Here is a 20399-nt window from a genome sequence, read left to right as displayed (position 1 = left end):
TTTGCTTGGTGGGCCGCAAATTACGCAGCCCTGCTCTAGGCTAAAGACAATCTCTTCCTTCAGCCTTCTTGCATGTGATTTGTCTGGTCTGCTTATTTTGACAGCCGCACCACACCACTATGACACCAGATCTAGCGACTTAGATAGAGTGCATGTCTTTTTTATTTTTTTTAATTTTCTGACAGGCTGAAAAAATGTATTTGGGTGTGAGAGGGTTTAACTTTCTTTTTTTCCATGACTCAGTTTGTATTCTCACAATGTGAAGCTGAGTTTCAAGGTCAGAGAGAGAGAGAGAGAAAGAGCACCTTTTGGAAGTTTGTATTTTAAACACACAGACCCTGCCATCGTTGTGAGGCTTCCATAGCTTATTTACCAAAAATAGTGTGTTTTTTCTGACATTTGCTCCTGGTAAACCACTGTCCCTATTTTGCCTTTGAAGGGGGTACAGTGGTGATGATAATGGTGTTTTTTTTAGGATGCCTTTGCTTTCTTTCAACCTTGTTAGTAAGTGGGACTTAAAAAACAGGAAGCAGTTATGTCCCTTTTACTAATACACTCAAAAAACCAATGGATGGCAAGCTGTTGTAGAGTCAGTGAGTGGCGTTCAGCTCAGGTTGCCAACTTTTCCAGCTGGCTCTGCAGCTGTGGGTTTGGCACGGTATTATATTTATTATATTTTCATCCCACCCTACTTCAAAGGATCTCAGGGTAGTCTACAGAGTTCCACCTCACTCACACACCTATCTTATCCCCACAACCACCCTGCGAGAGACCCAGGATCACCCAGGGAATTTCATCATGGCTGAACATGGAACATGGGATTTCTGAGTTCTAAATCCAGCACACTGTCCATTGCACCACACTGGCTCTCACGCTGCCACATGCTGTTGCTTTAAGTGGCATAGGTAAAGGTAAAGGGACCCCTGACCATGAGGTCCAGTCATGGCCGACTCTGGGGTTGCGGCGCTCATCTCCCTTTATTGGCCGAGGGAGCCGGCGTACAGCTTCCGGGTCATGTGGCCAGCATGACCAAGCCGCTTCTGGCGAACCAGAGCAGCGCACGGAAACGCCGTTTACCTTCCCGCCAGAGCGGTACCTATTTATCTACTTGTACTTTGATGTGCTTTCGAACTGCTAGGTTGGCAGGAGCAGGGACCGAGCAACGGGAGCTCACCCCGTCGCGGGGATTCGAACCGCCTACCTTCTGATCGGCAAGTCCTAGGCTCTGTGGTTTAACCCACAGCGCCACCTGTGTCCCTTCTTAAGTGGCATAATCCACAGCAATTAGCAGGGGATGATATTTTACTTCTGTGATGGCTCCTCAGGCAGTAGAGCATGAGACTCTGAATCTTGGGGTTGTGGGATCGAGCCCCACGTTGGGCAAAAAGATTCCTGCATTGCAGGGAGATTGCCCTAGTGGTCCCTTCCAACTCTATGATTCTACCTCTGCAGGGCCAGCCCCGGCCATGAGGCTGACTGAAGCAGAGGAACCCTACAGGGCGTCCTCCTTCGGGGTGCCCTGCCCGCCACTAGTTGTACAATGGCGGCTACTGGCAAGATCTCTCAGAACTCGCAAGAGCTCTGCAAGAGCTCACGAGATCTTGCCAGAAGCTGCCACAGACGTACAACCCTGGTAATAATAATAATAATAGTAATAATAATAATAATAATAATAATAATAATAATAATAATAATAATAATAATATTTTATTACTTATACCCCACCCATCTGGCCAGGCCTCCCCAGCCACTCTGCGCAACTTCCAAAAGAATATTAAAAACACAATAAAACATCAAACATTAAGAACTTCCCTAAACAGGGGTGCCTTCAGATGTCTTCTAAAAGTCAGATAGTTGTTTATTTCCTTGATATCTGATGGGAGGTCGTTCCACCGGGCGGGTGCCACTACCGAGAAGGCCCTCTGCCTGGTTCCCTGTAACCTCACTTCTTGCAGGGAGGGAACCGCTAGAAGGCCCTCGGAGCTGCACCTCGGTGTCTGGGCAGAATGGTGGGGGTGGAGACGCTCCTTCAGGTATACAGGACCGAGGCCGTTTAGGGCTTTAAAGGTCAGCACCAACACTTTGAGGTAGTTGAGGCCATGGTGGCCTGCCAAATGGAGGCTATTATTTGTATGCCTTTTTTGCTGGTCAGGCCTGAAGAGGGCACTGAAGCCTAAACCACACATTCCTGGGCTGCTTATCATGCTGTTCTGCTCTCTGGCCCCTGAGGTGCCTGACCTGTATATTCCCTGACATGCACACACACTGCCCCATGGCAGGGCGGCACCTAGGGAAAGCCCTTATGGCAGAGAAGGGGAACCTCTCCTAGCCCAAGGGCTGCATTCTGTTCAGGGCCGTCATGAGAGAGCTGAGGGCCAGTGGTGGGCGGGGCCAAAGGCAAAAGTGGGTGGAGCAATCGATGCTGACACACATGGACACACCTGACCCCATCACCTCCATCCAGGAAAGCAAGAGGCATTGTCAGAGTCCACAGACGCATTCCAGCCAGGCAAAAACACTGAAGGAGGAGGCAAAGTAGAATTGGGGGCGTGTGACCTGGGCAGGCCTGTAGAGCTGCATTTGGCACCTGGGCCTGAGGGTCCTCATTCTTGCCTTAGGGGCCCACAATCCCTGGGTTCTAGAGGTGTTAACATAGGAGCATATACCAAGTCTACACTGACTGGCAGCAGCTCTCGAAGGTTTCAGGCAGGGGACATTCACAGCCCTAGCTAGAGATGCCAGGGATTCCACACATTATGCACGTGAAGCCGATTCTCTGCCGCTGAGCTTAGCCTGCTACATATATTCAGCATTCATAGAGGATTCTGCCCAGGCCTCTGAACTTCTTGATACCAGAGCAAATGTATGGCCTCAAGTTTTGGCACGAATAAAGAAAGAACTCAAGGTGATGCGGTATGGGCCTAACAACGGGTACCATTGGCTCCCAGAGCCCAGTTAGATTTACTGGGCAATCGTGTATGTCAACTGCATTTTGAATTGTTCACATACAGTGGTACCTCGGGTTACATACGCTTCAGGTTACAGACTCCGCTAACCCAGAAATAGTGCTTCAGGTTAAGAACTTTGCTTCAGGATAAGAACAGAAATTGGGCTCCGGCGGCGTGGCAGCAGCAGGAGGCCCCATTAGCTAAAGTAGTGCTTCAGGTTAAGAACAGTTTCAGGTTAAGTACGGACCTCCATAACGAATTAAGTACTTAACCTGAGGTACCACTGTATAAGGTGGGAGTGAGATCTATGTTTTATGCCATAAAGGAGCATCTGAGGGAGCAGAGAAGCCCGTTTCCTCTCCAGCCTTCCCTCACTTGCTTGGCTCACTTCTGGTACTGGGGCTGGCGGGGGGGACGGGGACAACTGCTGTTCAGGGAACAGCTGAAACTCGGTGTTAGACCATCCACTCTGCGTGCAGAAGGGCCCCAAAATATTTATGAATATGGAATTCATGCCAGCAGCATCTCCAGGAAGCGCTAGGAATGTCCCCTGCTTCAAACTCTGGAGAGCCTTTGCTAGTGAACATAGACGATACTGAGCTACAGGAGGTGGACCAAGCGTCCGACTCAAATCCTTTCACTCAGCCTGATGTGTTTGCGGGGAGATCAGACGTTGCTGACAATCTGATGGGCATTTTTATTTGTTTGCGGAGTGGTTAGATGACGCCCCACGCTTTCCAGTCACTCTCCTTATGGCAGAAAGTCTGGTCCTTTTGTGGGGAAGTGGGTTAGTTGGCACAAGACCTCCCAGTCAACTCTTAATTGTGCAGCCTGAATTGGCTGGTAGGTAATTGAATTCCACCCAGGAAGAGTGACAGTCTAGAAGTGCCCTTGGTATAAGGCAGCTTTCTATGTCCTTATGCTTAAAAGCAGCGGAGTGTGTCAAGGTAAGGCAGGGAAGCATGATGGAATTTTTGCTCCCTTCTTTATTTCTGTGTCAGGCATGCAGCCTCCCTCCCTCCTCAATTCCTGCTTGCTTTATGAAGAGGGCAAGCATGTATTTCACATGCGTTTGCCCAGCACACAAAGTTTGGCCCCAAGATCTAAGACCCTGGGCTGAGAGAAGCAGGGAATGGAGGAAGAGTCTTGCCTTACAATGTTTTGTGCATGCTCCTGTATACAGTGGTGCCTCGCAAGACGAAATTAATTCGTTCCGCGAGTTTTGTCGTCTTGCGATTTTTTTCGTCTTGCGAAGCACGGTGTCGGGAAAGTTTTGGAAAAGCTTCAAAAATCACCAAAGTCTTTAAAAACCTCAAAAAAGGCTACCACACTGCGTTCTATGAGTTGCTCCTCGAAGTCAAGTCGCAACTGTATTAACGGTGTTAAGAAAAAGGAAACAAACTTGCAAGACGTTTCCGTCTTGCGAAGCAAGCCCATAGGGAAATTCGTCTTGCGAAGCAGCTCAAAAAACTAAAAACCCTTTCGTCTAGCGAGTTTTTTGTCTTGCGAGGCATTCGACTTGCGAGGTACCACTGTATTCTGCATGCAGTCCACTCCCAGTGCTGGCTTGCGAAGTGGTGTACACACAGTGTTAGCCACAGTGCAAATCTATCCTGTCATTTCTTCTGAAATATTGTATTTGATGCATCCTCCCCCAAAACCAGCTTCAATCCAAACTGAGCTGCATTTCAAGCAGGTAATGGGCACACAGCCTGTGTTTCTATCCAGCCCTATTTGCTAGGTGGGAGAGGGGTGGGTATATAAGTGGCCTTCTGGGGCAGGGGCCATTTGAAACTCCCACCAGTCCTCTTGGCTGGCAGTTAAAATTTTGCTTTCTCCAGAATTACCCATGCGATCATTGGCCTTTATCTCAGGGATCTGCCGATCCCAGGTGAGGTGTCTAAAAAGTCCCTACAAGGCCCGTTATTGACTGATCTTGTTGCTGATGCCAGGCTCAAGCTAAACAGGAGGTACTCCTCGAGCAAGGGACAAGGGTCATCCAGGATAAATTACCCCTCCTTAAATTCACCATATTCCTTCTCCTGTGGGACAGGGCAGTATGGGCAAAAGTGAAGCCGGATGATGGCAACATTTTTAAATGGAATCCCCTGTAATGATCACTTGTTTATCTCATATATGCCATCCATTTTATCGAAAGGGACTGCTTTGACACTTGACTTTGAAAAGGGATTTGTCTTGTTTAGAAGGGGAACAAACCGTCCTATCCCAGCCTTCTTCAGCTGTGCTGACTGGTGTTGATGGCAGTCATAGGATGCCTCCAGACTGTCAATATTTTGCAGAAGGGATTCAAGCGCCCACCAATAAATTGTTGGCTTTGCATAATTAAAGTGGATTAAAGCACTCTGTTGCCCTAGCACAAGTCCACTTTTAAAAAGTAGCCAACTTTTTGCAGGTAGGAAAGTGACGGGGAAATGTTGAATGAACAAATGACTAATGGGAAGACATATAAACTCTACACAAGCAAATCAGGATGAATGCTCATTGTTGTATAACAATGTCGCCAGTAGATTGGGACAAATGCTTAGTAAAGGCTGGATTATAATCTAATCTCCACATAAACTTGGTGCAAGCAAATCAGGGTGAATGCTCAATAAATAAATCATCTGGAAGAATACATAGTCCCAAACATCTGAGGGGCGTCAGGTTGGGAAAAGTTGTACTAACCTTATGGGTTAGGCCAAATTATTGTGAGCTAATAATTTTGATGAGCTAATTTGGAAGGCTGGTATAGCGTATCCTTTGTTAGGGCACAATGGTGGGCTAGATCAGAGCCTGTTATCCAACAGCTTGTGGACTGATTCCAGTCTGTGAAATAATTTTTTAGCAGTTTTAGTAATCTCATTACATTCAATGCCCCTTTCAGACATAAGGTGTATTTTGGAGCCGTAGGACAGGCACTGATCTGGGATAATTTTGGGGCAGCTGCTTCTAATTCATAGGATTTATTTGAGAACTCCACTCTTTAGAAGTCCTTACAGTGATTCATCCTTTGCAAGGGCAGGGAATAGGCAGGGAATCTGAATTAATTGGGGATCCATTCATTATGTCTGGGAACCTGAGAAATAGTGACGGTATTCAGTCTCTCTTTTGTATGGTGAAAGGTACTGTTCTATAGTTGCCATCATGTATAGGGCGCACTGCCAGGCATATTTAATTAAAAATGAGAAAAACAAAAATGTCTCCAACTCCTGCAAAATAAGTATTTAGTAGCATAGTCCAGAGTTTATGCTGTCTGTTGAATGTTGAGCTGAAATATAACTGTTGAGTAACAAATGTAACTTTCGCTCTGGAAAAATAATAAAATATTACTATACTGTACAAAATAGAGAGAGAGAGAGATGATGCAAATGCTACCAGTTCTTTTTAACTGGTGATACCAGGAATTGAACCTGGGATGTCCTGTACGTGAAGCGTGGCTCTGCCACTGAGCTATGGCCCCTTTCTCCATGATCCAGGTGGATTCATTACCCCCTCCCCATCCTTAGAATATACTCACAGTCAGAGTGCCTGATGGGCAGAGAAAGGTCCAGCTCTGTTTCCTGCAAGGGCAAACTGACTCTGTATGAGCTTCTGCTGAACCCTACTACCCCTTGAGAAAGCGGGGAGTACAGAAAGCAGCATAATGAACATGGTCCCTTCCATGTGAATTGGGAGCACGATGTCTTCCAAAGTATGCTTGAAACACATCGACACCAGAATTTCAGCATTTCCTTGCAAATCAGCAACAGATATTGTGACACACTCCCTGCCATCAGGGGAAGCACTGATTTCCTTTGGATAAGATCGCAGAAGAGTTTGGCTGTAATCCTATATGGTATTTGCCTGGAAGTAAGCGCGGGTGGCGCTGTGGTGTAAACCACTGAGCCTTGGGCTTGCCGATTGGAAGGTCGGCGGTTTGAATCCCCGCGATGGGGTGAGTTCCCATTGCTCGGTCCCAGCTCCTGCCCACCTAGCAGTTCGAAAGCATGCCAAAAAGCGCAAGTAAATAAATAGGTACTGCTCCGACGGGAAGGTAAATGGCGTTTCCGTGCGCTGCTCTGGTTCTCCAGAAGTGGCTTAGTCATGCTGGCCACGTGACCCAGAAAAACCTTAGTCATGCTGGCCACGTGACCCAGAAAAACTGTCTGCGGACAAATGCCGGCTCCCTCGGCCAGTAAAGCGAGATGATCGCCGTAACCCCAGAGTCGTTTGCGACTGGACTTAACTGTCAGGGGTCCTTTACCTATACCTTTTAAGCCCCGTTGAACACAGTGAGACTTACTTTCAGGCAGACAGACCTAGGATTGTGGCATAAAGCTCTCTTCCTAATATTTACATTGTTTGCAAATGTGCTGGGAGATCAGAGGTGTAAACAAAGCTCACTGCGTTCAGTAAGTGTGCACAGAAAGTGTGCCTTAGGTCCCTCTGTCACATCCGTATGTGCAAGCCTCTAGTCATGTCATCAATCACTCCAAAGTACTAAAAAAGAAAGGTAAAGGACCACCCCGTTGCAGCCCTTAAGCTGCCTACGGTGTATGATCAAAATAACCCGATACACTGTACAAGAGGTGGGGAATACGTGACTCTCCAGATGTTGCTGAACTACAACTCCCATCAGCCTCAGCAAACATGGCCAGTGGGCAGGGATGATGGAAACTGTAGTCCAGCAACACCTTGAGGGCTACAGGGTCCCCCCCTGCTCTGCACAGAGGAAGTATATTTTGCACTTTTCAAGGGGATACATTTGGTGGGAAGGAAATTTGACTTATATCATCATTAACCTTCTTCGCATTGTTACAATGTGCTGCATTGTGACAGATCTTCTCTGGCGCTTCTTTTCGTTTCCATAGGTCTGGTGAAGCTGGGCGTACACTGCATCACAGGGCAGAAAGTGGCGATTAAGATTGTGAACCGGGAAAAGCTTTCAGAGTCAGTACTGATGAAGGTGAGCATGTGGGTTTGTTTGTTGGGAATGGTGTAAGGGCAGCGAAAAATGAAAATGGAAGCAGGTGGAGATGAATGTGCAAACCAGAGAGATACATAAATATAAAATACCTGCTGAGTCTCAGTCTCTGGCCCTGCACTTCATCTTTACAGAAATTTCAACCCAGGTTGCCTTGCCAGATGTGGTCAGACACATTCACAGCCTACACAGCATGGCTTGGAATGAATTTACTGGCAGGTACCTCACTGCAGAGAGAAGTGCAAAACACTATCAGACCCTCGCCAAATGCAGACATTGGTGAGTTAGAAAGCAGGAAGAAGATGCAGAAACTAGTAAAAAATGCCGGGCTTGTTTGTTGTTTGTTTAATTTGGATGTCATCAGAGTGGTACCTCCTGTTGAAGGATTGACCCTCTAAATTCCTTGGCTGAAAATGAGAACCGAGAAAGCGCAGAAAATAAAGCAAGATTAAAAATGGGCGAGCTCACGCGGTTCCCGTATTCCAGACTTATCTTGCCAGATGTCACATAATACAGAAGGCCTGCCTTGTTTCTGGACCAGCGTCCTTTGCAAGGTTTAGCATGAGCTGATGGCATCGCCAGCCTTCATCAGTATACTAGGCCTCAGTCCAGGACTTTGACTTAGTCCACATGGCAGCAGTTTAATCACATGGTGCGGATCAGCTTAGTTGGAGCATTTCCCCCTCGCGCTGGTATGATTTCTCCCCCCCTTTCCTGAAGTTTGTGCTGACATGGAGAAAATCCCTGAATGATGAGCTGCTCCACATGCCATGTGATATTAGCTATGCTATGGAGCAGTTTTGAGCAGTTTTTCTGTGGAGGCTGTAACATGTAAAGAACACACACAAACCCCTGTCCACTTGTCTGACCGTGGGAGAAAAACCCCTGTCCATTTGTCAGACTGCGGGAGAAAAGGAGCTTGAAGCTTTGAAACGAACAGTGAAGATGTTTCTCAGTATGCCCTCACTTGCCACTCACCAAGGCCAGAACGAAACGTTCAGCAGCTGACACAGTCCCATGTCCCCTTCTGATATACAGGTGGGGTGGGGAGGGGAGGCTTTGCACACTCGGAGGCATATGCAAGATTGGAAGCGCTGTGTTTGGCAACATCAGGTGGTGCCCCAGCAGAGGCAGGCTGGCAAGCTGGAGACAGACAGGCTAGGAGCCGAAATCTGGAGGTAAAAATGGGGGACCAGGTGGCCTCCCTCTGCAAGACATTGCCAGGCTGAAAGAAATCAGCAGGTCTGCAAGCCTTTAGGCTGCTTCAATTGACCTATTTATGGAGCATTTGCCTTGATTTGCTTGCACGAAGTTTATGTGGAGTTTAGATTATAATCTGGCATTTATTCTGATTTGGTTGTGGAGAGGTTACATGACAATGAGCATTCATTCTGACTTGCTTGTGGGGCGTTTATACTTCCCATGAATCATTTGTTCATTCTGCACTTATAAACACCTTTCTGCATCATTTCACTAACTGCAAAGAGGCTGATTATTTTTTAAGTGGATTTGTTGCACCAGGGTGACATAGCTCTTTGATTGCACAAACGTAAATTTCTGAATTTAGGTTTGGGGTCACAAAGAGTCGGACACGACTAAACGACTAAACAACAACAAATTTCCCAAAATGTTTGACTCCCTCCTGCAAATACATATAGGCACCTTAAATATCCCTCAATAGCATCAGGTTGGCCCAGCAGCAGCATCTGACTTCCTAGGCTTGAAGGATCATAGGCTGTCATGGCAAACTCCTGGCTGGAGGGGCCTGTACTTATTTATTTATTTATTTATTCAATTCAATATACCGCCCTTTATCAAAAGGTCTTGGGGTGGTGTTCTCTTAGACTAGCAGCCTTGGTGGCCATGTGAGCCACTGCCTGGTTTAAAGGACTCCTGGGTCAATATTTGTAGTGCTGAACATCAAAAGTTGTAGAATCCATGCCATAAATTTAAGGCACATTGCTCCCCCTCCCAAAAGAAATACTGGGAACGGTAGTTCACCCCTCACAGAGTTACAACTCCCAGCACCCCTACGGTTGCTATATTTCAAAAAGAAAAAACCAGACAAACCCCAAAGTTGTGGAGCTTCCCCACCCCCCCATGCCTAAAAAACACAATTTTTCGATTGACTTGCCTAAGATCCAGGACAAAGCTCCGCCTTCTGGAAATTCCCCCCGGATGTCAATTCCGCCTATGTGCTTTAAATGTGCATATGATGTGGATATAACCCACAATTCCTGACAGAGCTTTAAACATAGCCAACCTGGCTTGTCTTTCTACTTTCTATTGAGTCACATCCACCACTGTCGATTTTTTATTTTGTTTTATTGAGACCTCCTCCAGCTGGCTGGAAACCCACTCCAGGCATCTTGCACAAATAATACCTCATAAATTATTTCAAACTCTCTTCTTTCACGGAGAACCCAGGAGGAAGCTCCTCTTCTGTAGATGCTAGGACATGGGCAGTGCTCAAAAGAGTTTGTTCTTTACCCCCTGTATATAACCACACATGCATTCTCTCCCTCTTCCCTTCTAGGTGGAGCGGGAAATTGCCATTCTGAAGCTGATTGAACACCCCCATGTGCTCAAACTCCATGATGTCTACGAGAACAAAAAATATTTGTAGGTATTTATTTGCAGATGGCCTCCCTCTCCCCCCCAGCCCCTCCCCCCATGTTCACATGTCCCCATCAGAGTGGAGCCGAGCTTCCTATGAGCAAGTCACTTCATAGCTTGAATGGGGGGTGGGTGGGTAGTGTACTTTGTTGATATATCTGCTGAGGATCCTCTTTCCAGGACAAATTCTGGGGATCCCTTCTAGTCAGGGTTGCAGCCACAGGGGATCGTGTTCCACCTCAGGGATATTCTAAACTTCTTCCCTGAACATTCTGCTTCCTTAAAAGCAAAACAAAACATGCTAAATCTGCAGTCCTAACCACAACTAATCTGGGAGTAAGCCTGGTTGATTTAGATGGGCCTTACTCCCAGGTAAGTGGGGTGGTGGTGGTTGCTGCTGCTGCTCTTATTATCATTATTTCCCCCAATGCCTTTTTCTGGAGGGACGCAGGGGGATGCATACCCCTAAACCATGGGTGGGCAAATTAAGGCCTGGGGCCCGGATCTGGCCCAATCGCCTTCTCAATCCGGTCTGCAGACGGTCCGGGAATCAGCATGTTTTTACATGAGTAGAATGTGTCTTTTATTTAAAATGCAACTCTGGGTTATTTGTGGGGCATAGGAATTCGTTCATTTCCCCCCCTTCAAAATAGAGTCCGTCCGCCCCCCACAAGGTCTGAGGGACAGTGGACCAGCCCTCTGTGGAAAAAGTTTGTTGACCCCTGCCCTAAACATTTTATGAATCTAAGTTTGGCCTCATTGAGGGGGCAGTATTTCAATATGAGTAGGAAATTGAGAGTACCACTAAACATTTTTTTTAAGGAAAAAGGCACTGGTTTCCCCCAAATAATCCTGGGAACTGTAGAGTACCCCCCTCACATAACTACAGCTCCCAGCACCCTCATCAAACTATGGTTCCCAGGAATCTTTGGGAGAAGTCACATATTTTAAATGTGTTTGCATGCTTAGCCTCCTTCCCTTTTACCTGTGGAGAGATGAGGAAAAAGCATGCTGGCAGGGTTATACTGAATTGCTCCCTAGAGGCCATGTTAACGTTGAACAACTTAGAAAACGACCTTCCACGACTCTCTCTTAATAAAAAAAGCAGCCACAAGAGGTCCTGAGCAGGATTGGGGCATTGGTGCAGGGAAGGGAACTTAATTCTTTGACCTTGTGCTGCTTCCTTGCCAAAAATCCCCTCCATAATAGCATCTTCAGGGACAAATAGCAGCTTTTTTCATTGGTTGTTAAGAAAGGGGGCTGCTGGGCCTTAATCACTTCTTAAAAGGAGCGTGCTTAATATAATAATGCGAAGTCTGACCCTGAGAAGTAATTTTAAACGTGGTTAGGCGGCTGGCGTCTATGTTTCTGGCTGTTCTGCAATGATTTCCCCTCCCTTGCTGCAACTGCGTTTCTGGCTTTGGGCCTACTTTGGTGCGCTCGCCAGGCCATACATATGGCCACTGGAAGCCAGGATGCCAACATGTGATAAATAATAGCCTGTGCGGTTGTGGAGCCGGTTCATGCTTCTGTCATGCTCAGAGCTGGTCTCCTCCTTTCTCTGCGCTCAAACCCAAAGCACCGCCAGTCCTCTCCCCCCTTCACACCTCCACAAAACCCACTGCTCCCTTTTGCACAGACGCATTGCTGGCAGCTAGGTGCTTCTTTTTCTCCATCCGGATTTGAAGCTGGTTCAGGGGGGTGGGGGAGGAAAGCCACATCGAAACGACATTGTTTGCTAAGAAACGACAAGGCAGGTGCTGGCTAGGCGTGGGTTTGTGTTTCATGTTGTGTGTACACACGGCGGGAGCCACAGGCTGAGCAAACCGACTATTTTTGTGTGTGTTTAATGTTCAGTGTGACAGAAATATTAGCTGCCGAAACATTTATTTGCGGAGATCAGGTGAGAGTAGACGCCTGGTTTCTGCGTGTCGAGTCTGCTGTTAAAGGCAGAGGGACGGGATCCGTAAAATAACACGTTTTTTAAAAAAGAAAAGTGTTTGGCGATCCCATCTGCTTCTGAAATTCTTGGCACCGTGGGGTGGTTTCCTAGGTAGGAGATAGCTGTGTTGCTGCATGCGTGTGAAGATCGCCAGAGCGGCAGAGCCTCTGTGAACATGTGTGTGTGTGGTGTGTGTGTGTGTGTGTGTCGTGTGCGAGAGGGCCGTCCAGAATACCAGGCAGTGCCAGACAACTGGCAATCCCCACACATAAGCTCTCTTTGTCATCCTCCTCCCGCTGACACAATGGGAGGAGGTGTTTGTGTGAGTGAGGGAGAGAAAGGTTGGAGGAAGAGGCTGCTGCCTTGAGGAAATAATTTTGCATTGTAGAACCATTTGAAATGAAATTCAAAATGTTTCCTCCGGGCAGCTTCTTCCTCTCTCCAACCCCTTTGTGTATTACCTATAGGTAGGGTATTTTCCGTTAGGGAAAATAGACCTCAGTGCCTGGGGCCTACGAAACTCCCAAGGGCCTATGGAAAAGTTTGAGGCCTACAAAAAATCCAATTAAAGCAGGTTATTTGGTTTAGCAGTTTATGAAATCATTCCTCGACATACAGGTATATTACGTCTTAAGTAAATGTAAATTAAATATTAACTTTGAGGCTGCTTTCGCTGGCAAAATCACAGGTGACTTTCATTTTTTTAATTTTTAATTATTTTGCAAAAGCTCATTCTCAATGGAGAGTAGTGCAAGCAAAGAGAGCCTTGCAGTGTTCTCTTGTTTCTAGAGATTATGGGACCTATATAACATAAATATCTATCACTTGGTCTGTGTTGGAGGGCTACAATTATGAGAGTGCTTGGGGCCTGCAACTACTTTAATCTGTGCCTGAATAAGAGGTCTTCTTTATTGGCAAAAACTATTTTGTGTGTGTGAAGTGGGGAAAGAGTAAAGAAACTTCCAAGCTCTCTCAATATAGATTTTTGGTTGTTGTTTTTTAAATCACTTTTGTCCAGTGTACCCTTAGGCTTCCCCGTTACAACCTTTGAGAATTAAGTTGACGTGGACTTGAAATGTACTGTAATTTACTTGGTAGGGAGACGGGAGGTATAATAATAAATCTATGGCCTTTTAAATTGTAGGGGGGGGTATTGTTTTTGTTATTAATTTTTGTGTTTTTATATTGTATACTGCCTTGTGATACTCAGGTGAACGGTGTTATAGAAATATTAATAACAATAGCAATATTAGTGGTGGTGGCGCAGGGCAATCTTGAATGCATCTACTCAGGACTGAGTTCCAACATAATGCTAAACCGTGGTTTGTTTTAATCATGTTCAACAAACTGTAAGTTGCCTCACAGACAGCCAAACAAACCATAGCTTGTTTCTCCAGAGCTTGGTTTGCTTTCCAGCTGCTTTTTGCCAAGCAATGCCTTTGGAGCTTGGTGTGGATCTGGGACGGGGTGGCCAAACAAAGTCCAATTAAGAAGGCTGGACATAACAGCAAACCATAGTTTTAAAAAGCCACAATTCCAAAAGTCAACCATAAACTATGGTTTCACGTGGTTAGTCTGTTGGGCCAGGTTGACATATTCAGAGAAACCTTAGTTAGGCTAAACAATCCATGGTTTGGCATACTGTGCAAACCAGGTCATTGAACTGATGGGACCTTATTGCTGAATAATTATGCCTAGGAGCGCCATATGATGTAAAATTGAGAGTGAGAACCATTGAACACCGCAGGGACTTACTTCCAAGCAGAAATGCCTAGGTTCATGCTGTTGCAAACTGCTGTAATGTCCTGAGAGCCAAAGACCACTTTAGACATGGCGTGGAAAGCACTTATAATAATAATAACAATAATAATAATAACAATTTACTATTTATACCCCACCCATCTGGCTGCTCCCACAGACTATTAAAAACACAATAAAACATCAAACCTTAAAAGCTTCCCTAAACAGGTCTGACTGCAGATGTCTTCTAAAAGTCAGATAGTTGTTTATTTCCTTGACATCTGATGGGAAGGCCCTCTGCCTGGTTCCCTGTAACCTCACTTCTCACAGGGAGGGAACCGCCAGAAGGCCCTTGAAGCTGGACCTCAGTGTCCGGGCTGAACGACACTCATATGTTTAATATATGGCATGCTTAATGTAATGTCAACAGTCCTGTGTGAGATTGCACACATGTGTATTTAGCTGCATGTGGTGTGTACACAGTATGCCGGCTGGGAAGCTGGGGCTGGTTACACTTTCCTCAGTGCAGATGCAACTAAGCAAAGTGTGAAGCCGCTGCTACCACCCATGACTTGTACATTGCCCAGTTTTTATTTCAGAGAAGTGCTTTCCATGAGGCAATTTTGTCATGTTTGCAACAGCTGTGGCTTCTCTCCTTTGGGTTCTACAGCTACAACAGCTGGTGTCTGCACAGCGTTTGGGATTGCATAACAGCCGGTAATTCATCTTACCCAAAAGTGACTTGAAGAGACATTGAACTGCTCATTCTATAGCAGGGATGGGCAACCTATCGCCATCTTGATGTTGGCACTCCAACTCCCATCAGCCGCAGCCGGCGTTGCCAAAGATCTGGGGTGATGTGAGTTGTAGTCCAACAACATCTGGAAGGCACCAGGTTTCCCATCCACCTTCTGTGGCAAAGCATTCAGCTTTCTTTTCTCCCAGCCTGCTTTGCAGTTGCTCCAGCTTAGAAGGAATTCGGTGAGGTTGTTCTCCACAGGGGGCCCGATGGATTTTCATGACCTCTTTCCCGATTTTCCCTGCTTCTCGGTCCCTCTGCCTCCTTCCGCGTCAGATACCTTGTCTTGGAACATGTCTCAGGAGGGGAACTCTTTGACTACTTGGTGAAGAAGGGACGCCTCACACCCAAGGAAGCCAGGAAGTTTTTCCGACAAATTGTCTCAGCTTTGGATTTCTGCCATAGCTATTCTATATGGTGAGTATCTTCCCTCTTCTCCTCGGCTGCTCATTGCCTGTTGCTGTTATCACATATTGCTAGGTAGCTCTTTTTTTCCCCAGCAGGAAAGGGGGGAAATGATTTTTCTTATGGTTTATTTTTCTTCTGCTGCCATAGCATTTTGTTCCCTTGGTATTGTGTAAGTATTGATTGTGTTGTATTCTGTCTATGATGCTTTATTTCAAAGTCCTCATTTTGTAAGCCACTTTGAGCTATCAAAATAACAGCTTACCTGTCTATTTATTTAATCATCATCATAACCATCATGCTGTCCCATCCCTGAGTCGCTGAGACTGTGTTTGGATCTTCCACTACCTTATGGACCATTGAAATGTGCTTTGTGGCTGTACAACCAGAGTGAGGAGCCTCTTTCAGTCTAAGGACCACATTGCCTTGTGGGCAACTTTTCTGGGGGCCCTGTGCCGGTTGTGGTTGTGGCTAAAGGCAAAAGTGGGTGGAGCATTGGCTGTGACTCCAGTCTTAGCCTTTGTCCAGTAGGTTATGTCCCAGCTGTTCAAAAGCCAGAGGTTTCTCTCTCTGCCTACACTTCTCTCTCCGTCTTTCCTCCAAGGCAAACAAGAGGCATTAGCAAAGCTCAAGGAGCTTGTGAGAAAGGCATGAAGCAGAGGCCAGTGATGGGTATAGCCTGGAAAGCGGGGTGGGGTTCTGAGAGAGTCCTAGGGGTCAGATAGTGAGGCCTGAACAGCCCAACCAACCCAAGGAAAAGCCATTACCTACTCTGTTCCGCATATTGAGCTGCTGTTCAGGGGTGCAAAGACAGTGATAAGTTGGCAACTCTCGTCGCAACAATTGTAGGCTTAGGTTGATTGAAATTTGCAGCTTCAGTTTCAGATTCACTGAGGAGAGGCTGAAGTGAGCAAAGTACAAAAAAATCTCTGGCCACTTCAGGAGCTCTTGACTTACTTTGCCCTGATCTTAGTACGCAGGACAGTTTCTGTAGTAGGGTAACATGGTGAATTGTGAATAACCCAGGAGAGTCAGCAAGGAGGGCTAGCTGAAACACCCTGCTGTTTATTGTGTGTTTTGGATGATTTCTCAGGGTAGCAACTCTGGGATAGCTACTTCGTATTCTGAGCAAGCAAGCAAGCAAGCAAGCAAGCCCCAATGCCATTTCCATAGCCATGGCAACTAGAAACTTGTTCCTGTTTCAAAAAGAAAGCTTGGGTTCTCTGAAATCCAGCACATTCCCTGGCCACTGGGCCACAGGTCCGATTCAGCACCTGTGTTTAAAAAACCTGCTCAAGGGGCGGGGAAAAGCAAGTCCATTCTGATCGCATTTCCTTCACTGGGATAATCCCAGATGTAGCTACTTGACTGCAAGGGATGTTTCGCGTGCATGTGCCTTTTGTGTCTCCTGCTGACCAGTCTCTGTTCATTTTGTTTGGACCTCCCCAGCCACCGAGACTTGAAGCCGGAGAACTTGTTGCTGGATGAGAAGAACAATATCCGGATTGCAGATTTCGGCATGGCCTCCCTGCAGGTCGGAGATAGCCTGCTGGAAACAAGTTGTGGGTGAGCCAACCTCTACGTGTGGAGGGCTGATTGGAGGGTTGCACACAACGCCACGAAAGAGACGAGGATGAGGATGAGGAGTCGGGCATCAGTTGATCCTTGTTTGGCAGGAACACCAAAAGCACCGCAGGTGTTTCCTGCAGGGAATACCATAAAACGTGAAGCGGGAAGGAAGCACATGTCTGCAAACCCAGAGAAGCTGGTGCATGTCTTTTTAAGAAATGTGCTTCCTTTTCACACATGACGGGGTTCACTGGAGTATCCAGAAATCAGAAACATCTCCTGTATAGTATGTGAATCACCCCTGCAGAGGGGTGGATTTTGGGGGGATTTGCCAGCCCTATAATAGAGTGGCACAAGGGGCTCATCCAAGGAATGACATGAGCTATGCCACCTTGGCTGTGTTGCCATAGGTCGACCCTCCCACCTATCCCTGTGCTGTGCTCTTATACCCTTCCCAGGGAACCTAGGTATAGTAATTCACCACTTTGTCTGGCCCACACCACCACAGCTCTCCCTTGCTCCACCCCCTGCTCTGGGATTCCCAAACCCGATTGGTAGCCCTACTAGTCACTCTCCCATTAAGGCCGCCAATCTGGAAAAGAAAAAAAAATATGCTAGCAAAAAGAAGACAGATGTGGGCTCTGGTTTTTCACACTGCAGCTTCTCAAGTTCAGCACTGTCCAAACTGAACGTAACGTCAGTCACACAATTTGTAATTTTGTGAATTATTTTTTTTTTAAAAAAGGAAATAGCAGCCACTGTGTGCTTGCCCTCCCACCCCCGATCCAGGTCGGGACTGTGGTGTCAGGGGAGCGGGGCTTTAACACTGTGCCCTGTTCCAGTTCTGATCAGCCCTCGCACCTCTCTGGCTTCTATTTGGTGACAATGGCAACATCTCTTTTGGGACAAATAGCAGCTGTGGGAAAGCCTGGTCCAGATGGGGACTGTGGTTAAGGCATGTCTTAGTCTTCATGTCACGGTCTAAATCTGAATTTACTTCCCCCAGCTGAAATATGCTTTGTTTTGTTGTTGTTTTTAAATCACGTAACTACTGATAGCATGAATAATACCACGATTGGTTTTTTGGCCCGAAAGTGAACTCCGCTTGCCAGCTCTTTAGCCTCAAAGCTGGGACATATTTCGTTCTGGGAGGAAGTGGAGGAAATGCTTTGAGATTGCCTAGTTGCAGCCGCATGACTGCACATCCTTTATAAAATTTGCAGTTGTTTTTTGAATGTTTATAATCTGTATTTTATTTGAATTATTTTTCTTTTAAGTTGCTTTTTCCTTTTTTGTAAGCTGCTGTAAATGCAGGTGTGATGTATAGGCAGACCCCCCTCCCCAAGAAAACCACCCTCTCACACCCAAAGTACTTCCACCATCACAGCATCAACACCATGCATTCAAAGCACTTTTAGCACACATTTGGCTACATACCTGCCATAATTTTAAAATACATGACCTCCTCTGGAGAATCCTGGGAACTGTTCCTTACCCTCCACACAGCAACAATTCCTAGCACTCTTAACAAACTACAGCTCCCAGGATTCTTTGGGGGCGAGCTGTGTGCTTTAAATGAGCCTTAAATGTATGGTGTCAATGTGATGACACTCCCCAGAAGAAAATGGAGGGCAGTGCCAAGGAAGGCTGAGGAGTTGTTCCATGTGCTTCATGTGTGCTAGTTCACGTGCTTTAAATGTATACTAGGGAGATGCATGTGACACTGTGGTCTAAACCACTGAGCCTTTTGGGCTTGCTGATCAGAAGGTCGGCGGTTCAAATCCCCGCGACAGGGTGAGCTCCTGTTGGTCTGTCCCAGCTCCTGCCAACCTAGCAGTTCGAAAGCGTGCCAGTGCAAGTAGATAAATAGGTACCGCTGCAGCAGGAAGGTAAACAGCATTTCTGTGCACTCTGGTTTCCGTCACTGTGTCCTGTTGCGCCAGAAGCGGTTTAGTCATGCTGGCCACATGACCCGGAAAGCTGTCTGTGGACAAACGCCAGTTCCCTCGGCCTGAAAGCAAGATGAGCTTCGCAACCCCACAGTCGCCTTTGACTGGACTTAACCGTCCAGGGGTCCTTTACCTTTACCTTACCAAATGTGTGCTAAATGCGCTTTAAATGTATGTGCAGGCTCCTTCGCTGCCTCAGTCTCTCTTCTTGCCTCCTCGTGGCCAGCCTCCTGGACCTGGCAACTGAAACCTCCCAGCACTTGTGGGACAAGAATGAACGGGGGGGCATTTTCCCTCCACAAATACATCTTAGGTTTTGGGGGCAGTGTTCTTGTGGGTGGGTGGGAAGAAGTCCCGCAGGCTCCTCTTCACATGCCTGTTTGAACCCGAGGCCCTGGGGGGGGGTCTGCTTTCTCCTGCGTTTCACTCTTCCTCTGTCTCTCTGTCTTTCTCTTTTCTGCCCCCAATGCTGGGCTGCAGTTCTCCTCACTATGCATGTCCTGAGGTGATCAAGGTAAGGACTCAGGCCTAGTGCCCACACCCCTCCCCTGCCTTGATGGCATCTCCTTCCCTTCCCTCTTGCCCAGGGATCAAACCAGGGGGTCCGTCAAGCCTGGCCCCAGGCTTCACTTGGGTTGGGGTAACGGCTTCCCAGTCATATGTCATCATCTTCTACCCATTTGCCATGGAATAAGCCCCATGGATCTGGGTGGGGCTGATTTCTGAGTAGGCATGTATAGGATTGAACGGTTGGTTGCTTAATTTGTTAAAACAAGAAAGTGGGGAGCAGTTTTGGTTGACTTGAAAGGAGACTCTGTTGAATCAGTCAACGGATTTCAGAAGTGGGTCGAATTCAAACCAAACTAGTTGCGCTTACATCCCATTTAAATAAATGTGAAAAGGTATTGGTGATTGACTTAACACCCATTGATTCCAGTGGGACTTATGGGCAACTAACTCACAGTACAATCCTATGTTTGTCAACTCAGAGGTTAAGTCCCATCAAGTTGAATGGGAGTTCTTCACAGGTTATAGCAGGGACGGGGGTCAAATGTGGCCCTCCAGGCCTCTCTGCCTGGCCCTCAGGGCTCTCCCCAGGCCACAGTCCATCCAGAGCCACAGCCTTCACCAGACATGATCCACACCCTCCTCAAGTGTTTTTGCCTGGCTGGAATTTGTCCTTGGGCTCTGGTCATGCTTCCTGTTTGTCTAGATGGAGGGTAGGGAGGTGGGTGTGGAAAATAGCCTTCTGCAGAAAGGCAAATTTCACATGTCTCGGTCTGCCCACTTTTGCCTCTGGCCCTGCCCAGCCCTGGCATGTGGCCCCCAGAAGGTCGCCCAGAAGGAAAGGCGATCCTCGGGTTGGAAAAAAGGTATATAGGATTGTAGCATTTGCGTGGACCCAGTTCAATTTTTCTTCCTATAAGGATGTAACAAACTGCAGATAGCAAGCAGCATTTTAAAAGAG

The 20399-nt window shown here is 46.9% G+C and overlaps 1 protein-coding gene across 11 annotated transcripts in view; it reads left to right on the top strand.

The window, feature by feature from the left end:
• The window catches only part of BRSK1 (BR serine/threonine kinase 1), a 54795-nt gene that overhangs the window by 13910 nt on the left and 20486 nt on the right, over positions 1–20399 (top strand). For 4 of the 11 annotated variants that reach the window (XM_083471861.1, XM_083471862.1, XM_083471858.1 and 1 more), the window contains 5 exons: positions 7799–7893; positions 10448–10533; positions 15285–15425; positions 16863–16979; positions 19412–19445. In XM_083471861.1, coding sequence (XP_083327987.1) covers positions 7799–7893; positions 10448–10533; positions 15285–15425; positions 16863–16979; positions 19412–19445 — 473 coding nt within the window. The other 7 variants (XM_083471860.1, XM_083471864.1, XM_083471859.1 and 4 more) reach the window with 7 other exon arrangements.

Source organism: Podarcis liolepis (assembly GCF_965112155.1).
Source record: "Podarcis liolepis genome assembly, chromosome: 13".
In the NCBI taxonomy this organism is placed as follows: Eukaryota; Metazoa; Chordata; class Lepidosauria; order Squamata; family Lacertidae; genus Podarcis; species Podarcis liolepis.
This window is presented reverse-complemented; position numbering and strand designations above follow the sequence as displayed.